Genomic DNA, 26,460 nt, shown 5'->3' with positions numbered 1-26,460 from the left:
TCTGGCATAGCTTCTGGTTGTAGATGCTTAATTCTCAACGTCATGGTATTGACCAGTCAATTGCTAATCTTGCTTGGAAGGGACATCCAGCCCAGTAGACTGAGCAGAGCCAGCAGGCATTTAAGGAGATTAAAGTGTCCCACTGGTGAACTACTGCTAACTTATCTCCCCTGCTTTGTCTATGAACATGTGACAGAGCCTGTTTGTCCCTCTCACTCCTAGGAAACAATAACAAAGCTTTCCCCTACTCTAATGTCCCATCCATGCTAAGTCCAGTAGAAGTACCCCATCCTCCATCTATCATGCACCAGGGAAAGCATTATATGTATTACATTAGATGTATAGTGATAGAAAACATTGCCATCAATCTGTCCTGCTTTAATATTGCATCAGAGGTTCTTAAACCATGCATCTGTCCAGCATTAAACTGTAGCCATGGTAAAAATCCTCTGCCTCTCCCCACACAGTATAAAATGCATCAATTTCACAGGATTTAAAAAAAAACTTCTCCAGAGGGGCTGAGCACAAGTTACGCAAGCATGCAAAGAGGAACTTTGACAATAGCAACATATGTACGTACAGATGTTCACACAAGAAGAGATTCAATTAATCATTATGTCACTCCACATGTCACTGCCTCAACTAAACATGGTCCAAAGTATCTGAGCCAGAACTACTATACATTCCTGTGTGTGTGCGTGTGAGTGTGCGTGGATGTGTGTGTGTGTCCCTGTTTGTGTGTCAGGGCTGATTGCTCTTGACTTCATTAATCTCTGCAGTGTGGTTATGATTAGCTCTCTGAGGCATGCCAGAGGACATCTGACACACACACACACGCTCACACACTCACTGTCGGATCTGGCCACCTCTCCAGCCTGTCTCTCTCACGGTCCAACCAATTAGCTGGGAGCACAGAGAAATAGACCAGCTCTTGTGGTGACAGGACATATACACACACAGGCATTCTAAAGGTTTGTTATGCTTCAGAACTAACAGACTGTGTGTGTTCAGAATGTCGTAATTGCAGAAAAAAACAACTGCGTGGGGAGAGACAAGAACTTAGAAAGAGGTTAATGTCACAGACACAGATGGGGGAAAAAAGGAGAGAGCCATGCAAGCAATGCAAACCAGACAGAGCAAGCTAAAGACAGACGCAAATCAGACCAAGAGAGCAAGAGATGAGTGTAATAGGGGACACGTCGGGACAGATGAAAAGAACAAGTGAAGTGTAAGTGGTAAAGTGCTCCAGAGAGGGCGAAGACAGAGAATCCTCAGTTGCATGTCTACACCCTGCCATGATCAGAGTATGCACTGGATGATTTATTTTCCCTCTCCAGTAGTGAAAAAATTTAAATTCCATTAAACTACTGAGGGTTTTATTTTGAAATGAGAATGTGATTGTGGGTGTGGACGTGCGGGGGTAAAGGAATGGCCATCAGATGTGGCAATCATGCCACTAAAAATGTTTCTCTTTATCTTTACTCTCTTCCTCTCCTCTTTGATGGCGGTTCTGTTCTGTTTCCCCTCCTTTCTGTATAATTGTAATAAATTGAATGAAAAAGAATGTATTGTGAACAAATAAGGCAAGCTTATGAGAAAGTCTTGCGGCCACATTGTCTAAGCCTTTATTTCTGATGCATGCTGCGCCTGCAATCATGTTGCTGCAGACGCATCATTTACTCTAGAAGAGTAGTTTGTCTGGCATTTGAATACACTGTATTTCAATTTTCTTAATTTTTTTTATAGAAATTTAAGGGAAGAATGTGCAAAAACACAGGAGAATATATCATCAGTGTGACTTTACACAAGATTTGAAGAATTCTGCACAAGGTAATGTTGTTGTCAGAAAGATAATATTGGACAATTTTAAAGCAATAAACAGTGGATGAAGAGATTTTACTGCGTTGTTAGATACAACTTGAATTTGAACTACAGTTATTGTATTATTTTCTTTAAAACCAATTCTGAGTCACTGTTACTCTTGATAATTTCCTCAATTTAACATTGTTTTAATAAGTCCGACTCACCTTGCAGTGATTTAACGATATCAGAAGAATTGTATCAGACCTTTAAATAATTTTCTTACCCAACACACCTACAGTATCGGAATGTAAATAGGTCATTTAATAATGATTTCTAATTTGATATTGCTACAATTACATTTTTTCAAATCCAATGTAATGTTTGTAATTCTCGCCTTGACCGTCCACACAGTGAACATTCTGCCATATGAATCTAGGAAAATGACAAATTGTTGAAAAGAAGAATGAGATGAGTAATGATGGAACAATAATGCCACATGTGTACTGTAGCCAGTGTGTGTGTGTGTGTGTGAGTGTGTGAGTATGTGTGTGTGTGGTGATGAATCTCTCATTGTGACAGTGGGGCCGGCAGCAGCGAATGTCCTTCTGGGTGGGACAAACACGCACACACACACACACACACACACACACACACTGATACACACGCATACACACACTGAGACTTGCATACACAGATGGAAACGACCATACTAATGGATCACCCCTGTCTGCACAAAATCCGCCACAAATAATGATGAACCACCCCTGCATTAAACTATTTTACACAATGCTCAATTCATTACTTACTCTCTCTCTCCCTCTCTCTCTCGATCTCTCTCTCTCTCTCCCCCCCTCTCTCTGTGGGTATAGGTGAGCTAATAAAGGTATGATATTTCTCCTCTACCGGCACAATCATAGTTTTTATCCATTAGTAGGATATTAGGATGGGGAATGAGGAAAGGTGGGAGGGGGATGAGATGGAGAGGGGAAAAAGAGATGGCTTCAAATTGGTTTAAAAGCATTGCCACTGTAAAAAGTAACAGCAGCCCCAGGTAGAAAATATTAAGGAGCAATTTGCATAGTTTTGCTCAGAAGACCAGGGCCAGCGTCTGGCCTTTTTGAGGCCTATAGGTGAGCTTCTGGTTTGAGGGCCTCCTCTATATTTTCAATAACAATTTAGTGTAACACAGATGACATCAGCTCAAACTGGAAGTGTTTTAATCACTTTTTGGAGTTAGCTCTGTGCGTGTTATGGGGAATTTTAATGGAACGGGAAAATAATGCCTAAGGTGAAAATACCATGAATCATCCTATCAAGAAGATTCTATAAAACTGTGATTAAAACTGCATTAGCTTATTAAACACTAAACTTATTTTGGAGAACCAAACATTGTGCTTCTCTCTTTTGTATTCGACCTTGTCCATCCATCCATTTTCCTCCGCTTATCCGGGGTCGGGTCGCGGTGGCAGCAGGCCAAGCAGGCTGACCCAGTCTTCCCTCTCGCCCGCAACATTTTCCAGCTCATACTGGGGGATCCCGAGGCGTTCCCAGGCCAGCTGGGAGATATAATCCCTCCAGCGTGTTCTGGATTCGACCTTGTCTTAAAGTTTAAAATGAACATTATTCTGACCCTATTTTATCTAATGATTCACATATGTTGCTTTTAACTGGAGTTAACTTTGGGCTTTGTGTATCTCACTGTGTCCTTCCTAAAAACTGTCCTTTTTAAGAATTTGTGAATCAAGAGAGAGCACGGGAAAAAAATTTTATTCATTAATGAACATTAAATTAACATAATGACAGAACTATCCACAGTAAAAGTTAAACATTTAGGTTTTGGGATAGAAAGTCGAAGTGGCACTAAACTGACAAACTGTTTCGACAGTGGATGTGAAAAGACTCAAAGATGAAAATAAGGCACATACAACACTTTCAATGTTTGGATCTTCCTTGATTTGGGATCATGTGGAGCAGAACATTAATTAATGTTGCACCAGGTGCCACTAATGCAAAATAAAATAAAATGTAGAGATGATAAAATATGCTTGGCAAAGCAGGCAGCCGTGCCCTCGCGTTAGCCTTCTTGGCTGATGCTCTGTGCCACGCTGGACACAAGTAACTTACAATCATCCATCATACAATCAGCTATCTGAGCTGAACATGTTAGTTTGTGCTCGGCATTAATCTACTTGATTCTCAAAGAAAATGTGTATCTTTAGTCAACTATGAAATAAATCACTATTCTTTGCTTTAGTTTGTTATATTTTATTTAATATCCTAAACTGTATAGGGACTAATAGGCCAACAACACCCACACATGTCAACACATTAACTTGGTTTATTTGTGAAATATTTTAGGAAATACAGTCACCATCATTCTTTGTTTTACAGAAAACCAAGGTGTTGTGTGTTACCTTAAACGTGGTGGCAGTAAAACACGATAATAGCTGATATAAACTTCCTTTTTTGCCTGAAATATATTTTCCAGCTTCACTTTGCTCAGTGTGGGAGAGAAGGGAAGAAAGAGTCATTATGGATTTCAATTAAGTGATCCCTGGGTAGAGAGGGATGCGTCAGAGTGGGGGAATTAATGTGCTGCGGACAGATGTTTAATAATAATGGCCGAACTGGTCCTGCCGAGAAACACACATTCCATCCGTCGCACCCCACTGTGGCTGTAGGAACACACACGCACAGACAAACACACACACACAGACAGGCCCACATACACAGAAACTCACATATAATCACTCATATACTGTCACACACAATAATGATTCATACACACGCGCTGTGCAGAGCAATGTGTGACATTCTCACATACACACACATTCTCCCATAGACACTGGTATCACCCCTGGCGTGTGTGTGTGTCTTTATGACCAGAGCTGGCCGCAGCGCATATGGCCCTCATTTAGGAACAATGGGCATGGAGAATGACTGGTTGGATGAGCTTCCTGACTGTGAGAGGTGACTGGAGGCATGTTAAATGACATGCCCCGTATGGAGAGATGGAGCGAGAGAGAAAGAGAGGGAGAGAGCGGGTATCTATGGGTAATCCTGGGTAAGGAATTATTGCCTCTCTGTGCAACAAAAAGGTTTTGATTGAGAAGGCAGAGAGCGGATTGGGAAAGAAAATAAAGGAAGCAGGAAAGTGGAGGGAGCAGGTAAAAGTAAAGAAGAATAGAGACAAAAGGGGATGAACTTGATGAAGAGTGTAATACAAGAGTGGAGGGACGTGGAGAGTATGATGGTCTGGCTGGGTCCAGAAGTGGGTCATTAGACATTGTGTAAACACGATGTCTTTTTATGAAGTGCTCTCTCTTGCCTTTTTGTGTCGTTCTCTCACAGATACACTCCTGGTGACACCTAATCAGTGTTGTCGCAGGACGAATGGCTTCCAGCCGTCCTTACAGTCTTGTCAAAAACAACACTTCCCTAAAAATCTCTGTCTCTCACACTCACATACGCTGCTCATACCATCTTGTCACAACAACATTTCTCCGGTAATTACCAGGGTGGACGCCCTCCTGCCGCCCCACGATGGATGGGCTAAGCCACCATGGGTTTGCCCCTCCAGCTATAACTCTACCTAGGACATCTGCCTACTGCTCTTCGCCGTGGTGGCCCTCAGACAGCAAATTGGCCTGTGAGAAAGACAGAGAAAACAGAGACTTAAACAAGCCCACTGCCTGGCTCATAGAGAGGCAGGGATGCCGGTACACATGAAAGAGCTTGGAGACAGATACACACACGTTCATTCACTTTTACCATTTGTCGTACCTGTCTCTAAGGAGTCATTTATAATACAGACAGTCTTTTCCTCTGACCATTGGCCAGACAGATGTCTTTCCTTGCACAGAGACACAAGTGCACACACAAGGACACACACAAACCCTGCTGAGGTGATCATTTTGACAGGTGAATATGTCTGAAGACGAATGAAGGAGTGACGAGGAGGAGAATAAGGAAGGAAGACTAGGGTGAAATGAACTGATAACTGTATGATGAAGGGTGATAATGTCAGGAAAAGAGGGAAATGGATGGAGGGATGGATAGAAGAAGTAAAGCAGCTGGCAAATCAATACTCGGATCCACAATCTGCATCCACAGAGCAGGCTTTTTTTAAACGTCGTCCCCCCCCTCTATTATGGACACTGGCAAAAGGTAAATAAGGCTTTTTTCTATAAATATTTTCTCTCTATGAAAAATATTACAATATACAGTATGCTAGTGCAATATTTAGGAACATCTGTTAATATAATGTTTTAATCGCATGAAAATGGATAAAAATATATTAGTCACTGTAAATATTAGTCTGCATTTCAGGAGGATATACAAATTAAAACATTGGTTAAACAAACCATGAAAGGCTGATTTTGCACGTCAGGTTTCTATCCTGACTTGCTCCATAAAATAAGTGCCTTTAACCTCACAATCTCGATACATAGTGACACTTACATCAACAGACAGCAGATACTTTTAAAAGTGTCTTCAAAGTGTCTTTGTTACGACAGGGTCAGTGAAGTAAGCATTATTAATTTTGGCATGAAGAAAATTCCTACTCTCTAGATGCTTTGAACGCATCTCCAACCTGCTGTGTTGTCAAGACAACAAGTAAACTGTAGCCTGTGAAAACATGGCGGAGCTGTGGAAAATACAAAGTGAAGTTGAGGAGTTAAAAAAGGAATACTTCTTCAGAAACAGGTTTGTTTCATATGTATATTAGTATTGCTAGCTGCGTGTGACGTTAGTACTCGGTTAAGCGTTAGCTATTATATATTTAACGCAACGTTACCAGCCAGCAAACGTACAAAAACGGAGACAACTGACATTTCTGCCATGTTTTAGCAAAGACGCCACTTTAGCCAATAATTTGGGTTTGATAATTATATTGCCAATTGCATCATCGGCAGTGGGGCCGACTATTCGCTTAGTTGACATCTTATTTTGGAAACCGGATGTTGTCTCACGTTAATCTTTCCCGTTTAAGTGACATATTACTCTGAAAACCGAATGTTGTCCCACGTTAATCTTTCCGCTAACTTTGCAAACGTCCATCGCTCGCTCCCGATCTGTGCCGTTTGAATGCGTTTACCGTGAATTTCTGCATATAGGCGCACTCAAATGTAAGTGTCTGCTGCTGAGTTGACCACAGAGATCGGAGTGTCTGCTACCTTGACCGCTGTTGCAGAGCAAGAGGGCCACAGCAAGGTCTGGCTAAGTAACTTGCAAGTGCAGATATTGTCTGTATGGCATCTTATGATATAAGATACTGTAGCTACAAAAACATATTATTATGTGCCTATAGGCAAGCTGAGGAGAACAGACAAAGGGAAAACCAGGCCGCCACCCAGATCCAGAGCTGGTTCAGATCCTGCAAGGTGCAGGCTTACCTCAGGTATGATGTGTACAACCTATGTGTGGTGAATGAATATCTGCTTTACAGTTTGAATCTGCAAACCAGATATTTCTGGTAGGCCTACTCCTTCATATGCCATAGGCAAAAATAGTACAAGCCTTAATATTTGATGTACCAATTTGAGGTTTGCTTTCCCCCCTCAGGGTTGAAAAACATTCAGGCAGGACTCTTAAGAGTTAATTTGAAGGGAAACCCTGATACTAGCTCACTCTCATAATTATCCCACTTGCAAATGGCCCGGAGGAATAAATGTCACTTGCTCTCTGTGGCCCTTTCACACACAGAGAAATGAATGTCCCTATGTCTGTGCTTGTTCTTGTTCCGTGACCCCAGCACCATTCTGCAGGGTCAGCAGACAAACTTCCAGACAGTAGGTTAATTCAGATTACTTTAGTTAATTGATCAATGCGTTAAGTGGATAATTAGCAACAATTTTAGCTGCCTAAGTGCAACTCTGGGGTTGTGCTATCCCCACTATAAGCATTGATTTTCTGGGCATATAAATGGCCTTTTGGAAATTGATGGCCTCGTTGGAGGCAGAGAATCGCAGTGGACTTGCATTTAGAGTATGTTTGAAGATGAATACAAATGTGTGCCGCCGACTAAAGGGGGTGAAAGGCCCATCGGACATGATCGAAAAGCCTGGAGGAGCAGAAATGTTCTGTGTGTGTGTGTGTGTGTGTGTGTGTGTCTTTTTGTTTGTAAGCGCAATGTTGCCCTGACCTTTTAATTTAAGTCATTTTACAACCTAACATTTGTATGCAGAAAACAAAAGCACTCTTTTCTTTATTGTATTTCAGGGGGAAAAACAAGATCTACTTTTATTAAATTAATGAATGAAATTACATTATATACAGCAATGAAACTCTTTCAGCGTTTAGTATATTTTTGTTACAGCTCCATCATATTTCTCGAAGATTTAAAAGATTTCTTTTTGGACTCAAATATGTCATTTCTGAGCACAGATCAAACAAAGAAAATCCAGAATTTAATTTCCCTTCCATGTGCATCTGAATAACTTTTTTCAGTGTTTCCTTCATTTCAACTACTAAACTATACATGTCCAATCATCTCCCTAAATTGACTTTTTTTTACAGCCATCTGCACAAGAAGGCAATCATTATACAGAAGATATGGCGGGGCTTCACAGCAAGGGCGCGTTTCAGACAAATGGTGAAGGTAAGCCAGTGCCTGGAATGGCTATAGATATATTGATTATGTTATGATAGCATGCATTAGAATTCAATTGCTATATTCCTAAGTCTCTGCGTCTGACCTTAAGAAATATAATTCACTCATTACACATCGGGAAATTAGCACTTAGGAAATATGATGCAATATGATAAGGAATTCCATCTGCAGCTCCTCGGATGTATATGGAAAAGGCGTGGAGAGGAAGAGAGAGAAGGAACGAGTAGAGGAGTTTGTGTGTGCATGTGTGTGCTTTTAGTAAAACAAGGCCCCATTTTCAACATATTGCCTCCAACTGCTTCTTAATTGAACAGATTGTTGATACCGGATCCAATACCCAGCTCTCTCACGTATAATTTTCCCCTGGATTGAGTTTTGTAAACGTATCACAACAAGCTATTTATCATGCCTGTAAATTGACTGTTTGCTAAAGCATAACTGCCAGCCGCCGTTTGGGAGGCGTTCAAGAAATGGGAAGGGAGGGGGGGGGGGGGGGGGGGGGGGGGTTGGGGGGGGGGGATGAGGGGTGTTGAAATAAACGATGAAGGATGTGTCACAACACACATATGGGCTAAAAAGAGGCTGTTTGGTCTCATTTGGAAACAGACGAGCACTAATTTGAATCACTCAAAATTGCCACAGTGCACTATTTTGAAATAGCCCTTAGAGATTATATTCTTCCTCTCTCTCTCTCTCTCTCTCTCTCTCTCTGTGTGTCATCTTCCTCTCTCACTCTTGCGGACCTTATCGTGTGTGACGTGACGTGCACAAAGCCTCATCTCAAAACATCAAGCTGAATTTACAACCTCCTTTCAAGTCTTTGTCTTCCTTCCCCTTCCTCTCCTCCCTTTCTTCCCTGTCATTATTAAAAAAAAAAGACGTGTCGAGATATGAATCCCTTTTATGGCCGACTCTCCAGTTTGCTCCTGAAATGTGCCCCCAGTGGTCGGCCCGACACGTTTGGTGCGCGACGCCTCGTTGAGTGCGCCGCTGAATATTCTCCGGCCTTTTGTTTGTCACTTCTGGCAGCGCTGTCATTGATTATGAAATCCAGAGGAGAGCGTTTGGCCGTCATACATCTCCATTAGCTCGCTGCTTGACTACCATAGATTTTCTTGGCCCTTGTCTGCGCTGGTGTATTAAGAGAATACTGTCCTCCCCTTGATACAAAGTCCCGCTAACCACTTTCTCTCCCTCCCTCTCTCTCTTTCTCTTTCTCTCTCTACATGCCCCCCCCCAACTTCTCCTCTTTTTACTCCTGTCTCTCTTGCTTTCCTTCTCTCCTTTTCTGCCCCCTACCCTCCTCCCTCCCCTCTACAGTGGCCCTATCTGTGCTGCCTCTGTGCAATGTATTATGTATAAAGAGCTCTTTATCTTTGACGCCTGCTGTGGACAGATCAGAGGGCTGGGAGACAAGATGTAACGCCATCTTTTCCTTTGTGTTCACAGGCGGCATATTTTATCATGAAGATGAATTTCTACGAGGAGATGGCGGTCAGGGTAAATATCACCACAGTGTCTTGTTTTAGCAAATGGAGTGGGGGGTGGGGGGGGGGGGGCACTCTGTTTCTTTGTGTGTGCTGTGAATGGGAGGCCCTGTGAATAGTAGCCTGTAAGCACTTCATCACACCACTTCATTGCAAACATTGTTCATCATAAAACTTCTTTAATCCTCCATGCAGTCTTTTTTTTATTACTGTTTAACGTGACAATACTGTACAGTTTATTTTTATATCATTTAGGCTTATTAGAATCAGGTTTAATACACAGATAAGAAAATTCAGATTACGTTATTTTAAAATGATCTATTGTAATTATGTCTCAACACATTAGCCTTTAGTTGGTCCGTTCACTGACACCATTGCACATTATTTTTATTTCTTCCTTCCCCCCCTCAGCAGGTATTACCGTTCAACTCATAAATCGTAGCGCTGTGCCTGTGACTGATGCTTTGGCACTTTTACACGCGGATATTGCACAGAAACCTTATATTTTTACAATTCCACATAGTCGACTCTTTTGGCTAACAGTTTCATTCTGGCTAAACCATTAAAGGTTTAACAGGCCAACAAAAGATGAACTAGTGTTTATCAAAGAGGGTGTGTTACCGTCCAGATGGACAGAAATGGTTGCAGTATTTTCATACTGGTGGAAAAGCCTGGAAATTGAGGGCTTTGAGTTTTACGCTTAATAGAAACCCAAACAAATAAAACTGACGTTTCAATCAATGCCACATAATAGGAGAGACATAGATCCAGAGGTTGTGTTTGACGCAGCTGTTTCAGGTCATGGGGCGAAAGGTTAGGGGCGATGTCACAATGTAGAGCAGAGCAGAAGCTTCTGAAGTTAGAGAGGAGGTCTTTATTACATATAAAATAACCACAGTTTCCTAAAGGAAGCAATAGGAATTTTAATGGGAAATGAAATATGAATGAATAGGGCAGAAAAGTGGCTCAGTGGTTAGCAATTCAAGAAGGTACTGGGCTTGAACCCCTTAAGGGCCAAATGAGGCCTTTCTGTGCAGAGTGTGCATTACATGGTGTGAATCTGTCTGGGCTTCGTGGGAGTGCTCCAATTTTCTCCCACCACAAAAGACATACATGTCAGTATTGGAACACTTGCTCCCTGTGTACGCCAAAAGATATATGTCATGGGTAATGTGCAACTTCAGAGGGTTAAAAATAGTTTTGAATAATAAAAAGGTAAGCCTGAACCTGTCCTTTTTATTATGATGCCACCTGTGGAAAGATGAAAGAATAAGTTTTTACTACTAAGTATGCCCTGAGTGAAGGACATCTCTACTCACAGACCATCGTTACCAAAGAAATATTCAATGTCTAAGAGAAAGAGGGAAGGAGAAAAAGGGAGAAACAATCATCTCACAATCCCCCTATGACACTTCCTTTGAATCAATTTTGATTCTTCTCTTTTTTCTCTCCCGTTCTGTTGTCTTCATCACGGCATGGTAGCTAACAGAGGATAATGTATTAGGGCCGTAATAGAAACCAGTGTTTACATGCCGCACCTCGGATTTGTATTAGATTCAACAGCATCGATTTCACTAGTCAACAAAGGTCAGCAAGAACTCGGGAGGCGGCAATTACTTTATTTAAAATTATCTATTGACTGGCAGATCAATGCTAATTCTCATTTTGCTCTTTGTTGTTTTCCCCCATCCTCCACTCCACCTCTTCTCTCCTCTTCCCTCTTCTCATAGTGTGATTACTCTTTTACCTGCCATTGTTTTAATCTCCTAATTAGTTTGAAGGACATCCGCCCCCTTGCTTTAAAACGGTCCACTGGTGTGTGTGGGTGTGTGTGTGTGTGTGTGTGTGTGTGTGTGTGTGATAGCTAATCTGCAGCCTCCCCAATCAATGTGGACGGATACAGTTAAACATATGGAGCTGCGACAGCTGTCTGTCCTCCCTCGGATTGTCCCTCCATCACTGCAGAGGAAAAAAAAAAACGCATGCATGGTTGAACATGGTTTGAAAAGAGAATGAGAAGAATCATTAGCAAGAATGTATTTAGATATCACATACAATGATAAGACACATAACATTGTCTGTTGGAAGAGAAAATAAATCTGAAAAATTAAGACCTTAAAAAAGGTATCTAAGCTATGACGAAACATGCCATACTTTAGCATGCCTTACCTTGATGCTTACAAATTATTCCCATGCAAAAGTTGTGATCTATAAAAACAAAACTGACCCGTACGGAAACTCTGACCCAATACGTACGAACATTTTGGAGACACAGGAAAATTGGCGACGCAGATGATGAGGTGGTGAATTGAAGCCAGACTGTAGAAATGAAACATTTAATTTCACTTCATATCACACGTTACTTTGCACTTATATATTTTCCTTATCATTTCAAACCAGCAGTGTTATGTGTGCTTGAACTAGTGTACATAACTGGTAAGCACATTTCAATTATAAAACATATAAACCAACTCAAACCTCAAATCAAATTTCGCTTAATATTTTATCAGCGCTGTCTGCTCCCCTCAGCGCAGAAGAGAGGGCCGGACTACCGACACTCGTGGTCAGCTGTGGAGCATCGTCGATAAGATAACGTCAACTAATGTCAAAGAACTGCTGAACAGAGCGTCATCAGTTTCCAATAATACTGTGCATATATCACCAAGTACGATCTGAGTTTTCATTCAGTGTGAGTGAAATCGCTGCAGTAACCACGACTTTATTTATTCATTTATGGTTTATTCCATAGAGACAGATACAGCATATTATACATATAGGAAATTAGCAAAGTGTGGACTCCATATCCTCATCATCAGTCCTAATCATAATGCCATAAGAAAAGCAAATAAATAAATTGTGTTCACCTTTCAAATTTTCCTTTAAAAAAAAAAAAACATGATATACAGAGTGGTGGATACCACTGATGGTCGCGATCATTTTGGAAGCAATCAGTCTGACTGCTGTAAACATAAATGCTACGGAGACACTCGTGATGTGTTATGTGGCACGATAGATACTCTGAGTGCATAAATGGAAGAAATTGGAGACCCATTGATCATTTCTACGCATCAACATTCATAAGGAGCTTTGCACCTGATGAATGGGTGTGTAGAAATCTGAATATGTTTTGTGCATTTCCTCTTTTGAACGTATGCAAACCATCCTATCACAGTTTTATAAATGAGACCCCTGAAGAATGCCTCTGTCGTGCTTTAATCCCTCACAGATCCAGCGGAGATGGAGAGGATTCTTTGAAAGGAAGTATGTTCATAACTTCTACGCACGCAAGAGTTATCTGAAAGGACTTTCCAGCAAAAATGAACTTGTCAGGTAAAAAAAAAGAAAACAGTGTTGTCAATGAGGCTCAAGATAGTTTGATATCAATGCTGCACAACACCACAAGTTCCTCAGCGAGGTGTGCCTTTTTGTAAAAGTGTAAATACATTACTACACTTACTTCTCCTGTCTTTTCCCGCTTCTCTCATCTGTCTCATTCTCTGTTTGGCTGCTGTGTTTTTGTACCATTTACCCTTCATGTGTTGTGGTGAAACATTTTTGCCCAGGGACCAAGACAGGACCTGGAAGTGAGTCAGCTGGTACACGTCAGTCAAGATGAATTGATTTGATTAGTGCAAAAGTCAGTTGGTTAAAAGGTGTTCTTGTGTACCCATAACCTTAAAATGTGTGTGTTAGTCAGATAGAGATAGTTTGTGTGTGTGAGAGAGAGAGAGAGAGAGAGAGAGAGAGAGACTTGCATAGTTGTTACCTCATGACAGCGGAAGAGGAAAGGAAAAGTGAAGGAATGAAAGACACAAAGAGGATAGATAGTAAAGAAGAGAGAGAGAAGTCCTCTAAAGCGCTCAGGGCTAATAGAGAGAGAAGTGAACGATGTGAAGAAATTAAAAATTAGCCTCTGATTTGAACCGCAGCTCGTGCATTAATAAAACATCCTGTGCTCCAGGGCTTACTGCTAGAGATACGCCATCTTTTATTTTTGACAAAAAAAAAAAAAACATCACGTTTAGCTAATAGTCACATTTTTAATGCTGCTAATATATTTTACCGGAAAATATCTTTAGGCTTCTGCTAAAATTAAATGTAAATTTGTTAAAGTGCTTCTTGGATCACTGACTTTCCCCCTCACGTCCCCACCAGCGTTCAACCTTTCCTCCACACTCATTGCCCCTCTTAGAGGTAGGGGGAACTAGGCTGTTAAAGTCCATTAAGAGCGTTGCCACTTTAGTATTATATCACACAAAGACAGACACACACACAACTCTGTCAACTGTTTTTACACTATACCTGTAAAATGTTCTACTATGTCTTACAGGAAACAGTCCTAGCCACTATATAAATATATAAATATATAGCATATACTGCTGTTGTTTATCGACTAAAAAGTACTTAGAATGAGCATTTACAGAAGTCGTAGAGAAAATAGTAACATTCCCATCTTTCAAATTTTTTTTTTAAATAATACAAAGAGCAGAGTAGATCACAGTAATTAAATAACTGTAAAAAAAAAGAGAATTCAAGGAGCACGAGATGTGATGTCATTTTACTTTTGGTTTGGTCTTACTGTTTCATTATCAGCTGTGTGACATCCCCAGTCTCCACACACACACACACATACACACACACACACACACAGCCCCTCCCCCACAGTGGTTTGGGGTGTTAAGGTCACTTTCTCTCAAGTTAATCACATGTTTATTTAGTGCTGCCGGGGTCACGATCAATTAACGCCGTGCCGGCGTTTATTTAAAATATCCTTTCTGTGTTAGCCGCTGAGCCCTCGGATCGCAAGCTGCCTGATCACTCACCCCGCAAAAGTCCGCTTTTTAATCCACCGGCATTCTCCCTCCCTCTTGTAAGTCTGTCTGTCTGTCCAAACCGCTGCATAAATTATTCAAAGTTGGACTAATGGTCCCCATTTAGTGCGGGCTGATCGGCTGCGCATGGTAATGATATAGGAGTAATACATAGACTGCCGAACCTCTCTCTCTCTCTTCTCTCTGACTCTGTTTTCAGTCCCTCTTTCTCTCTCATGACAGCTCTCCACCGCACAAAACCATCTGTGTCATTTCATTAGGTACAGCATCCAGCTAATAAATGCTACTCACAATACCCTCTCCGATCCCCTGTCCTCACTCCACCTCCGTCCCTCGATCTCTGCCTCTCTCTTTCTCAGTCTTTTCTCTTTCTCTTTCTCTCCCTCTCTTCCACCGGTTCACTGTGCTTCAGTGTCCATCCTCATTCATCCTTCCTTTCCTTCTGCATAGCCTAATGAAGTCAGGACCCCGGTGCAGTCCCCACTCTGCCATAGTTTGCCTTGATACCCCAACAATTTATCACTTTGTCAGGGAGACACTTAAAGTTCCGGGGCTTTAATAAGGGCATGCAGTGGGACGATTGGGGCAATTAGGGAAGCGGAGCAGGCACGCTTTGCATATTTACTAAATGTGCTGGTGTCATCGCTGCCGCCACCAACACGGCCTGTTGACTGCATGAATTATTCCTCTATCTGCAATAAACAGCTGGGTAATTATTACTGCCATAATCAGATAAATAATTATCCCTGTGATGTTGCAACGACATGGCTAAATCTTTTAACTTATCCTAAAGAGAACAAGGGAGAATTTATGGACTTGCTGTTGCTAGGCTGAGCAGCACTAGTTTTTTTTTGCTAGGCTGTCTCTCTTCCTCTCTGTACTTTTTTCCTGTCTCTCTTTACTTTGGCCTTCTTCGTTCCTCCCTCTCTTGTGTCCCTCTCAAGGACATTCATGAAAGGAGAACCGCTGTGGAGGAGAGAGTGCGGGCCTGCCGGCACGCATGCCCTGCGTTCGCTCTCTGCTTCTGTGCGTCAGTCTTTCTTTTGCTGCTCTTTCTTTCTGATCCAGTTTCGGTGGAAACAAGTTCCCTCTTTCAGTCTGATTGGATTTGTATATTGTGTGTGTGTTTGTGTGTGTGTGTGTGTGTGTGTGTGTGTGTGTTGAAGTATAATCTGGGTGCTCTGCTCTCCTTGCCTTTTTAGAAAATTACTTTGGAGAGTAAAACAATGCAGAAAAGTATGTACATTTTATGAAATTGTACATTTTTCTTGTTAAATAATTGGAATATTGATTGGAGATAATTTCAATGCTGACTTAATTGTTTGCTAGCATCAGTTTTACTACTTAAGTAAATTAGTTAATCAATCACTTCAATGATTCTCTGTGTTATGAGGGTGTTGAAGGCTCAATACATTGGTCACTGTCTAAATTGACTGGCTGACTACCCCCTCCTTGCCAGCTATTGAATCATTTAATTGGAGCAATTAAACAGCCAATCAGGTCAAGCCACCATTAAATATTTAGAAACTGGCCAATTAGTTGCTCTGGTGCTGGCCTGGATGACCAAAGGTGTGGCCTGCTTTCCCAAAATGCTTCACTCTCTGATATCCACTCAGCCCTTGACGCCCCATTGTGAACCAGATAGTAAATTATTGAGGAAGAAGTGAGAAATTTAGCTGTACTATATTAGACATTTAAATAAGTTAACAGTCCAGGGTGAAAATGTCAGTTTGAGTTTCAATTATTTGAAAGTAGTTTAAGAATGCTTGATTACCTTGTCCAATAGTTCAGCAGCCATCAAACGTAATCTGGAGTCAGTGCTCGTACTACATTGTATGGCATGCTAGGCACATTATAACCATCCAATAATCATTATAATGGAGTATGTGCAATTATATAACAATGCCATAATGTGCAAAATAACTTAAACTTTAATCTATATATCAAATGACTATTTAATAGCACAATTACATTGTATTAGTATAATGTAATATGCTGACATGATAGTTTAATTAGATCACATTTATGGTAATACTCCTATCTCTCATTAACTTAAAATATCTTTTCGATGATAGGTTTACAAGTTTATCTTAAAACAATTATCTGTTGGTACCATATTTACACATTTCTTAACATATTTGTACCTTCTCACTCAAGGGAGATACAATAATAACTCAGCATTTAAATGTCATGTCTGTATTCTCAGTAAATAATTGATGGTAAGTAAAATATTTAATGAGAAGTGTTAAGCACTTACAGTATGTACTCTGAGTAGATACCAAAATACAACAAGTAAGATCTTCTTTACCTATATAAAAACATTTTTACAACAGTTGAGTTCTATTGACCAAGTTGATTGCTACCATCAGTGTAGGTTGATAAACCAGATATAACAGCAACACATCAATACATATAACATAAGTACAAGCCAGTGGTTTACCACACTGTTTCTTCTTTTATCCTTCATTCTTTCACTCAGTCAAATACACACACATACAGTCTCTCACACACACACACACACACACACACACACAGACACACTCAGTGCACGTGCTGCGTGCCGAACAAGGCTAATGAGGGTTGTATGTTGTGGCGGCTGGTTGGGTCGACACAGATCGAGGTGCCTTCAGCCGTTACAAATCTGTTTGGCTTTTGTCCACTACACAGCAATTAATAACACTGGGGCTGGGGGCAGGGAAGCAAAGGTCACCCATTCAGCCGGACACACACAGACAAACACACACACACACACACACACACACACACACACACACAGATACAGTCACACTTAAACACTCAGCTCAGACATACACATACATACGAGAACAGGTCCTGACCCCCGAAAACATTGCCTGTCTGTTTTTAAGGCGGTATTAATGAACGAAGGACCAGGAATACACACACATATTATAAACATACACATACACCAATCGGTTTGTGAGCCAGACCGTCCCACACTAAACCACAACTTTATATTTTACATTAATATGTAATATCCCTGTTAGCCAGGTGGACAAATCGAGGCCAAGCAACCTCTATATTAACTATACACACACAAAAGCCCATATAGACATACAGCCACACATCTATACACACGGTCTTAAATTACTGTGCTTAATATTGCATGGACACGCACAGACACATTTAGACTTGCTCTTATTCCCGCCACACACACACACACACACACACACACACACACACACACACACAGTGCTCTGCATATTTCATTTATTTTGTAATTTAATCCGGTGCTGAGGAAGGAATGAGAAAGCAAAGGCAATGGGAACGGTGTTGTGATTTCTTTTTAAATGTCAGTAGCCGCGGAATGTGTTAACCTCACATTACAGACACACTATGAATATTCTGATTCCTCTGTGGAGGCTTGTAATTGAAAATAGAAGTTGGGCAGAGAAAGAAACTGTCGAGAAGAAGGAGAGAGGAAAAAAAGGAAAGAGAAGAAAAGAGAGAAGGATACTCTCATTGGTATTGCTCTCGTGGAATTAGTTTTACTCTTAGCTGTGTGTCCGAGTGTGTATTTTGTACATTACCATGGCATGTGTGCTTTAGTAATTGTTTCCAATTCCCGTTTTAAGTTATTACCCCCTTGTAACAATAAGGCTGTGTGATTGCGAAATGAAATTGCTGTGTATGGGCTTTTAATGCATCCCATTTAGCCAGCTTCGCTTAACAGATGTCACAGACAGACCTGTCCTGGCTGCGGTGATGAAATATATCCATCATCCTCCCACTTATAGCCTCTTGCTGTTTTCCTTCCAAGCTGTCTCATTCTCCTGTTTTTCTCTCATAGCTCCTCTGTCTTTCCATGTCTGTCCCAGTCTCTCTCTCTCTCTCTCTCTCTCTCTCTCTCTCTCTCTCTCTCTCTCTCTCTCTCTCTCTCGCTCTTATCGTCAGCCAGTTGTTTATCCATCTGAAGGACACTACAGGGAATTATCCGCTTTATGACACAAGACTGTGTTCCAAATACACACTAACATTTGCACAAATATACTTGCATGGCATCTGAAGTCTTTTTTTATTTAAATAGTGTGAAGAAGTTAGGTCAGCTGAGTCTCCAGATAAAGTATAAAGTAAAAGGAAAAGTTGAAAAGATGTCAGTGTAAAACGATGAGTAAACGTATTTATACTTCTTTTTTATGTATTGTGCAATGCATATTTATTGTATTCACGTTTGACTGTGCGCCCCGTCAAACACCACATCATTTAAATGAGTTAACTGGAAGTTTAGAATTTGAATTGCAACATTATTTGGGAATGGTGTGTGTGTGTGCCCTGTAGGATGGAGCTGGATGAACTTGAGGAACTCCAGAAGAGAGAGAGAGACTGTCTGGAGATGGTGAAGGAGCAGACAGCCAAGGTCTACCAAGCTCACCGGTTACACCACCTCCTCAGTACGAAGCAGGTTGGTCGACAGGAAAACAAACACAATCTCACAGTATGTGACCAGAGGCCGATCTTAAAGTGTGATTCCTTCTCAACTGCAGCTGCAATTGAATTGAAAGAGAGACTCAAATAGCAGTGAATTAGTAATTATTCATTAATCGTTTCAATAAGAGTAGTAATCATATAATAAGTCAAGTTAATATAATTGTTATAGTAGTCTAGTTAGAAAAACCCACAGTGACCGTAGCCAAGGTTCAAGGCATGGATGTGAAGCAACATCAAAAAATTAACATTAATCCATTTACCCATCCACCACAAGCAAAAGTGTCGTCATCTGGTGTCATTGTGTCTGTCGAAGAGAATACAAGTTACAGACAACCGACCGCCTAGTAACTTTGTACTAAGAAGCACACACACATACCCATACACAAAAATGCACTTGCACAGCTAAAGATGCAGAGACTCACAAAGACAATGGGATAAGTGTTACAGACAGGGGGCTCCTCCAGAAAGAGGCTGTAGGGAAAGAAAAGGAAGAGTCTTCTGTCCTTCCTTCCTTTTTTGTAACACAGGTGGTCTGTGTGGAGTCGAGGTGTGTATGTGTATGAGTAAGTATGTGTCTTCATGGCTCTTCTGATGTGCTGAGTGGAGTATTTTAGTGCTTCCCCTGGCACAGGTGTGCATGTGTGTGTGGCATCCACGCATCTCTGTGACTCCCCACTGGGATCATAATGAAGACAAAGCACACTGGTCACTGTTGATTCAGCACCACTCCTCCTATCTCTCTCAGTCTCTCTCGATCGCTCTCTCTCTCTCTCGCTCTCTCTCTCCTTCATGCCTGTGCAACCAGCATCGTCATCAGCTGGCTTACTACCTACTTCCTGCAGGTATCCCATGTTCACCTACGGCTCTAACATGGAGACAACTTCCAAACATTTATATTAGAAAGTTGGTGTACGCTGGAGTGGAGTGGAGTTTTTGTCAGATCGTGATTGACTCTCCAAACGCTGTTTGTGTTTATTGTTTTTATAATTTATATATAACAAAAACATGTATTTTATGAATAACCAAAGGAAAGAAAGCAAGAAGTAAAGTTTGCGTGGTGCTCTTCCCCGCCCTCTGTCCGTTTATTTCTCTCTCTCTCTCTCTCTCTCTCTCTCTCTCTCTCTCTCTTTCTCTCTTTCTCTGCATATGGCGGGGGACTCTTTCCCTTCGTAGCTCTGACCTTGTCAGCAGTGAATAGATGGCTCTCCTACACAGTTCATCCTTCCTCACTTCTCGGACCCCAGCCCACACACATACACACACACTCACACACATACTCACACACACAGCTTACCAAAAGGCCCCAAGTCCCCATGACAGAGACAGAGATGGTGTGTTCCTGGGGTCAACATCATTGCTCTTCCCGTAGCTAGGTTGGTACTTTTGGTGTGTGTGTGTGTGTGTGTGTGTGTGTGTGTGTGTGTGTGTGTGTGCGTGTGCGTGTGTGTGTGTGTATCTTTAAGAGTGGCAAGAATTATGTTTGTGTATGTGTTTGTGTGTCTTCTGACTTCTGTCCCTTCCTGTTTTAGTTAGTTGTGTACACTGATCCCTAATGTATGTCCTCCACTGATAATGAACACTAAAGAAATTTCATTAAATACACAGAAAATCCTGATAACGAGGGTTTTGACTTTCGCTTCTTCAGATGTTGCTGAGCGGTCTATTGTATGAACAACTTTGAGGGTCCGTTGTATTCAGTCAATTTATTCATGTATTTCGATGCATGCGTGCCTCTCCTAACTAGAGTCATGAAACTAAAATAATGCAGTAGCTTGACTTTTAGCTTTGTGCTGGCACAAAAAAACTGCACTAAGATAGGAGCCCATCAGGTAGAAATCTGCTGTGATTCAGTTGTGTCTACAACCAATAGTAAGTAAGAAATACGGGTCAGTGGAGTTTAATGAATTTATCTCTCTTCATTCTGAAACACTTGACATTTACAATCAAAAGTACTCATGGCGTGATAATGAAACGTTTACTAATTAACCAGTCTGTTAATATGTTATTTTAAAAAGAGGGAGGTTTGGGTCGATATAGTAGGAGCCAATTCCCACTTATGCCCTTTCTCTCTCCTCTCTCTTCCTTGTCCCAGTCTTTTAGAGTGGCCTAAATAGCAAGCGGTGTTATTAGCATATAGAGTAGATACAGAGTCCTCCAACTCAAAGCTTTGGTCTGGTAATTAACACTCAGGCAAAAGGATCACTGTGATTTGAATAATTATTACTGAGGCCGTCTGTGGCAAATCTCTACCCACTTCAGAACAGGGGAGGCAAAGTTTTGTATATGTGTACATGTGTGTATTTGTGCGTGTGTTGTTCTTGTGAACAACTAGATTCAAGTCTTGTATAATGCCACATTTGACACAGATGCAGCGAGGCTGTCTCTGTAGTAATTTGTTGTTATCTATGTATCTGTGTCAAGAGCAGCACTGAACTGCTCTAGCCAAATATTTAACCTGGCAAAAGCATTTGGTTGGCCAAGAGCCATGTTGTAAGCGTTTGCGGCAGTGCGTATCAACAACTGTTGTTAGCCGGGACACAGAATGATGAATTTCGTAAAGTTTAGGTTAATATGGATAATATGAAGGGCATTTAAAGGCGGAACTTTGATGAAAAACTACATGAAAAAGTTGTTAACAACACTGATGTTTCAAATGAACTCAGAATATTGCCCGTAATAGTTTAAATGACTAACAGTTGTTGGTTTCATTCTAAGCTGTCCCAGGGGGAGGCCGTTCTATTATTTGATGGTCCCCCTGATATACAAAATTACGTCTAGATTTTCACAAACTCCAAATGGATTTGAATACATTACAGTGTTTGGGGAGTAAATCACCCAGGAGAACATCCTGGTGCCTGAAAGTATAATGCAACTAATAATAATACAACGGCAATGTCCTTGGTTTTAATCAGGGTGGGGACCCCCTGTTGCATGTCATCCCCCTTGCATGTCTTTATCTTTTCATTGATATTTTCAGTTACACTACACTAAGGTTTACAAATATAGTAAGAGCAGTTAGAAAGAGTAATATGCTCAGCGACTAGTCAGTGACCAAATGTTAAAGGATAAAGGCTTAACCTCTCTCTCTCGCTCTCTCTCTCTCTCTCTCTCTCTCTCTCTCTCTCTCTCTCTCTCTCTCTCTCTCTCTCTCTCCCCCTCCCCTCAGTGCCCCGGGGTCTTCAACTCTCCATTTAGGCCTGCCCCCCATGAGATGGAACTACTGCTGAGGCAGGTCAAGTACCAGGCCCCCATCAGGCTGCCCCACAGGGGCGGGGCTTCTTCTCCCTTGGGTATGCTTGGCCCAACGGCCCCAAGTTTCCCTGGGACTCTTCGATCCCCATGGATCGAAACCACTGGAACCTACTGTTCCTCCAGGCCTATTCTGCCCCCCATCGCCATCAAGAAACAGCAGGTGAGATGGTACAAGCTAGAACCCTGACATACATGAACAGGTGGAGGCAGAGAAACAGAGCTCAGCAATATGAGAATATAAGAGACTATACGAGGAAAGAATGAGGGAAAAAAAGCAATAGAGCATGCACAAGAGGTGAAAGAGAGTAATAGTTTTACCATGTGTCAGACTAATTATTAAAGACCGCCAACATCCCCTTCTTGTCTCAATTAAGATGGCTCTTGATGAAAGCAGAGATCCTTTAAAACTCCTTTTAAAGAAGAATGACATCATTAAAACATGGCAGACAGCTCTCTTGGGGGCTACTGCACAGAGCCGTTTAGTGTCTGTAATTGAGTGAGAACTATATTTCTGACTGTGTGGCTACATGTTACTATCAAAAGTGTGTGTACCACAGTGTGTGGGTGTGTATCCAAAGTGGATCCCATGGGCAGCTCTCATATGTGTTCCTCATCAATCCAATGTAGCTTGTCCAACCAATAAGATCTGTGCTGTGGCAGGCACACAAGGATTTATTTGTAAATTGACTTTAATGCCATTTTTGTATCTTCTTGTAACCATATGAATGCTGCATCAACAACTTGAAAAGGAAACTCTCAAGAACACAGTCTTGATATGCCATGAGGTTATCAAGTTAATGTGGCTAAACATCACGCCCTCTTACATATTTAAAAGACACAACAACATGGGTATGTTGTAGTTTTCTTACTTGAGAATCAATCCTCAATTTACCATAGTCCAGCTGTGCATTTGTGACGTTGTTTTGTACATGTGTCTATGTACTTATGTGATTGTGTGTGCATGCACGTGTGTGTTTGTTGATTATTTGATGAGGAGCCATTTCACCATTTGTGTTATTTACGCTCTGTAGCTCTTTATGGCAAAGCGCTTTCCCTATTATTAGTTTCTCGAAATGTAAAACATAAGTGAGCAGAAATGAGGCGTGGATCGGTCTCGTTTTATTAGCTGCACTACAGACACACACACACACACTCAGACATGTCTCCAGCTGGCTGTAGTTTGGGTGAGTTCATTAATGATGTCAGGGAGGTCTCTTGGTGCTGACATGGAGAAGAATACATTATACATCTATATTTAGAGATGGCTGTCTTTCTCTGTCTCTGCCTTCCTGTTTTCCTCTGTGTTGAGTGTGTGTGATTAGTGCAGGAAGTCCCCCTTTCTTTATTTTGCACTCACCCCTACACCCCGCACCCCCTCCCTCCCTGGTGTGATAACTATCTAGTGGTGATGGATAAGGTTGAGGTGCTGGCTGTGGAAGTGGTCAGGCCAGGCCACCGATCCCGTGGCGATAGGAGCAAGGACAGGGTCCCCGTCCCTCCCTCTATCTCTCCGCCGTCAGCCTCCCTCCTTTTTTTAACCACCAAACAACAACTGAAGGTCACCTCAAACAAAGCAACAACATTTAAGTTAATCTGCACGGCACAAAGTTTAACATCACTATCACGAAAGAGCATATACACTTCCACAAGTAACACAGTAGATCTTGTTTAGAGGTTGCACTTTGTTATTCTTCTTAACCAGACACATAAACGGTTTCCCATTTGTTTAGTATCTGTAACTGAAAATTGCCAGCATTTCCCACATAAATCACTAATGAATAGTGGAAACAGTCTTTTTCCACTCTATCATCATAACTAGAATAAATAAACACCATTAAGAGTTGGAATTGGAAAATTGCATTACTGTAACACAGTAAGTGTGTTCAATGTCTTTAGTACAAGAGCATCATGAAGTCTCAAGGCGATGTAAAAAGGGGACGTGAGGTTGGAAAGGGAACGGTCCAAAAACGTGTTACTAAAAACAACATTTCTTTGTCTTTGCAATTTTCAGTAGACATCAGAAACCCATCGCTCCAGGGTAGGAGCCACAATGTCAAGAAGATGTACAAGGAATAAAATTGACAGACAGCTGTTTAAAGTTTAACTGACTTCTTGTAAGATTTGGTCCCAAAGATTTGCATGGAAGTTAGGAGAGAGAAAGCAGGATCTACTGCATTCCAAGCAGTTTAAGATGAAATTAAAGATAATAATTGCATTCTTTTATCGTTTTCATTCATTATGGAGAAATCCCCAGAAAGGACCAAAACCAACAATGCATGCTTTAACCTGTTTGAGGCGTTGTCTGTGCGTTGTCAGTGCATGTTTTCCGCTCTTTTCGCCATCTTGCTCACTCTTTGTGGCTCCTCTCCTCGCTCTGTGTCCCTCACTTTTACTGGCGTGCTTGGTCTCCTGGTTTCCTCTTCCTCTTGCATGATTGCATTTTCTTCACTTTGACATCTTTTTCTCCCTCCTTCTCTGATTCTCTCTTGGTCGCTGTGTCACAGGGGGAGAGATGAAGAGGATTGGCCTCTGGTTTTAGCTGGAAGCTATCACTACCTGTGAGAGAGGGATCAGAGAGAGGGAAAGGCTGAGGTCTGAGACAGAAAGAGACAGTGATCATTATCTCATTCTTGTGTGCGTCTGTGTGTTGGTGGTTGTGATTATGCCAGGTTCTGTTCAGACAGCCAGGGGAAGTATGGGAGCAGCGCGTGCATTGTCCTGACCTGACGTTGCAGCTGCAGACCTCTTACACACACCTGGAGGAGGCCCAGAATCAGCTTCGACAACGCGAGTCCGTAACAATCCCCAGTGGCACATTGTGAGAGCGCTACACAAACGCAGTATACACACAAAAACACACTCACAAATGGAATTTGACTACAAAAGCGTTCTCATATATATTCACACACCCATAAAAATAAACCAGAAGTGTTTCATAAAAGCTTGTAGTTAATTATGTCATTTTTTTTTTTCATTTAGACCAAGGCATACATGAAAACATGCACGAGTGGACACATGTATGTTGTAATTCATTCACACAGTCACAAAGAAATGTATGTAATAAGTAGCAAATGGACACATCCTTATGAAAACTAATGGATAGATTATTTTACAACTGCTTCAGAACAGGTTTAAAACTGTCTCTCCCTTATTTATTTCAAGGTTTGTGTGTGTCTTTGCTGAAACACTTGGCTACAACCTCATTACCACTTGCAGGCTGATCTACTCAGTTGTGTGATGGTGTGTGTGTGTGTGTATTGTTATTACCCTCTTTTGATCTGTCTCGCACAATAATTTCTCAGACGACAGTATGAAAGACCACCCAGTTTTCTTGCCACTCCAACCTTTTTCCAAGTCTTTTGTCTCAGTGCAATCAAATAACTATATAGCATTTTTTTTAAAGGAACTTCCATATCTAACTATTTTCCCCTTTTGTTTTTTAAGTGGATTTTGTTGTGTTTTTGTGTTAGCTTCATTTTCTGCATTATGGATTCATGCTCAATTAATTGTTTGATGAATTGATGCTCACTGTTTGATACTTTACTAACCTAGGACTAACCTGAGCTGAACTGCAACCTTCACATTTTTTTGTCGTTGTTTCTCTTCATCTTCGCCAACCAGAGGAACAGGAAGTATGCTCCACCATCTGAGCCACAGCAGAAGCTCCTCTCCTCAGCCAGCCAACTCAAAGAGCTTCAGGTAGTGGATTACATACTAACCCCAAGAGGAGGTAGGTTGAAAACAACAAACACAAACATTATGATTATTGGTATTATTGTCATTTAGTTATCGGGTATACCTACCTACTATGTGCCTAAAGTAAGTCACCTTTGGAGACAACACACCACCTAGCCCTTATGCTGTGCAGAGATGCACAGCTGATGAATGCTTCCTTTTCTGCCTGGCCTCCTCACACACACACACACACACACACACACACACACACACACACACACACACACACACACACACACACACACACACACACAGACACACACAGACAGAATCCATCAAGGTGGAAAACACT

The 26,460-nt window shown here is 41.4% G+C and overlaps 1 protein-coding gene across 1 annotated transcript; it reads left to right on the top strand.

Annotated features, from left to right (window-relative positions):
- Positions 1 to 6,442: 6,442 nt before the first annotated feature.
- spata17 (spermatogenesis associated 17) lies at positions 6,443 to 26,136 on the top strand (the record flags this gene model as incomplete). The annotated part of the gene is made up of 9 exons (XM_079163517.1): positions 6,443 to 6,510; positions 7,115 to 7,204; positions 8,323 to 8,404; positions 9,866 to 9,916; positions 13,130 to 13,233; positions 19,032 to 19,155; positions 22,348 to 22,593; positions 25,118 to 25,251; positions 26,055 to 26,136. 9 exons carry the CDS (start codon positions 6,443 to 6,445, stop codon positions 26,134 to 26,136), a joined length of 981 nt encoding a protein of 326 aa, XP_079019643.1.
- Positions 26,137 to 26,460: the final 324 nt, after the last annotated feature.

This window comes from Pholis gunnellus (genome assembly GCF_910591455.1).
Source record: "Pholis gunnellus genome assembly, chromosome: 1".
Lineage (NCBI taxonomy): Eukaryota > Metazoa > Chordata > Actinopteri > Perciformes > Pholidae > Pholis > Pholis gunnellus.
The sequence above is the reverse complement of the archived record's forward strand: the minus strand, read 5'-3'. Positions and strand labels throughout refer to the sequence as shown.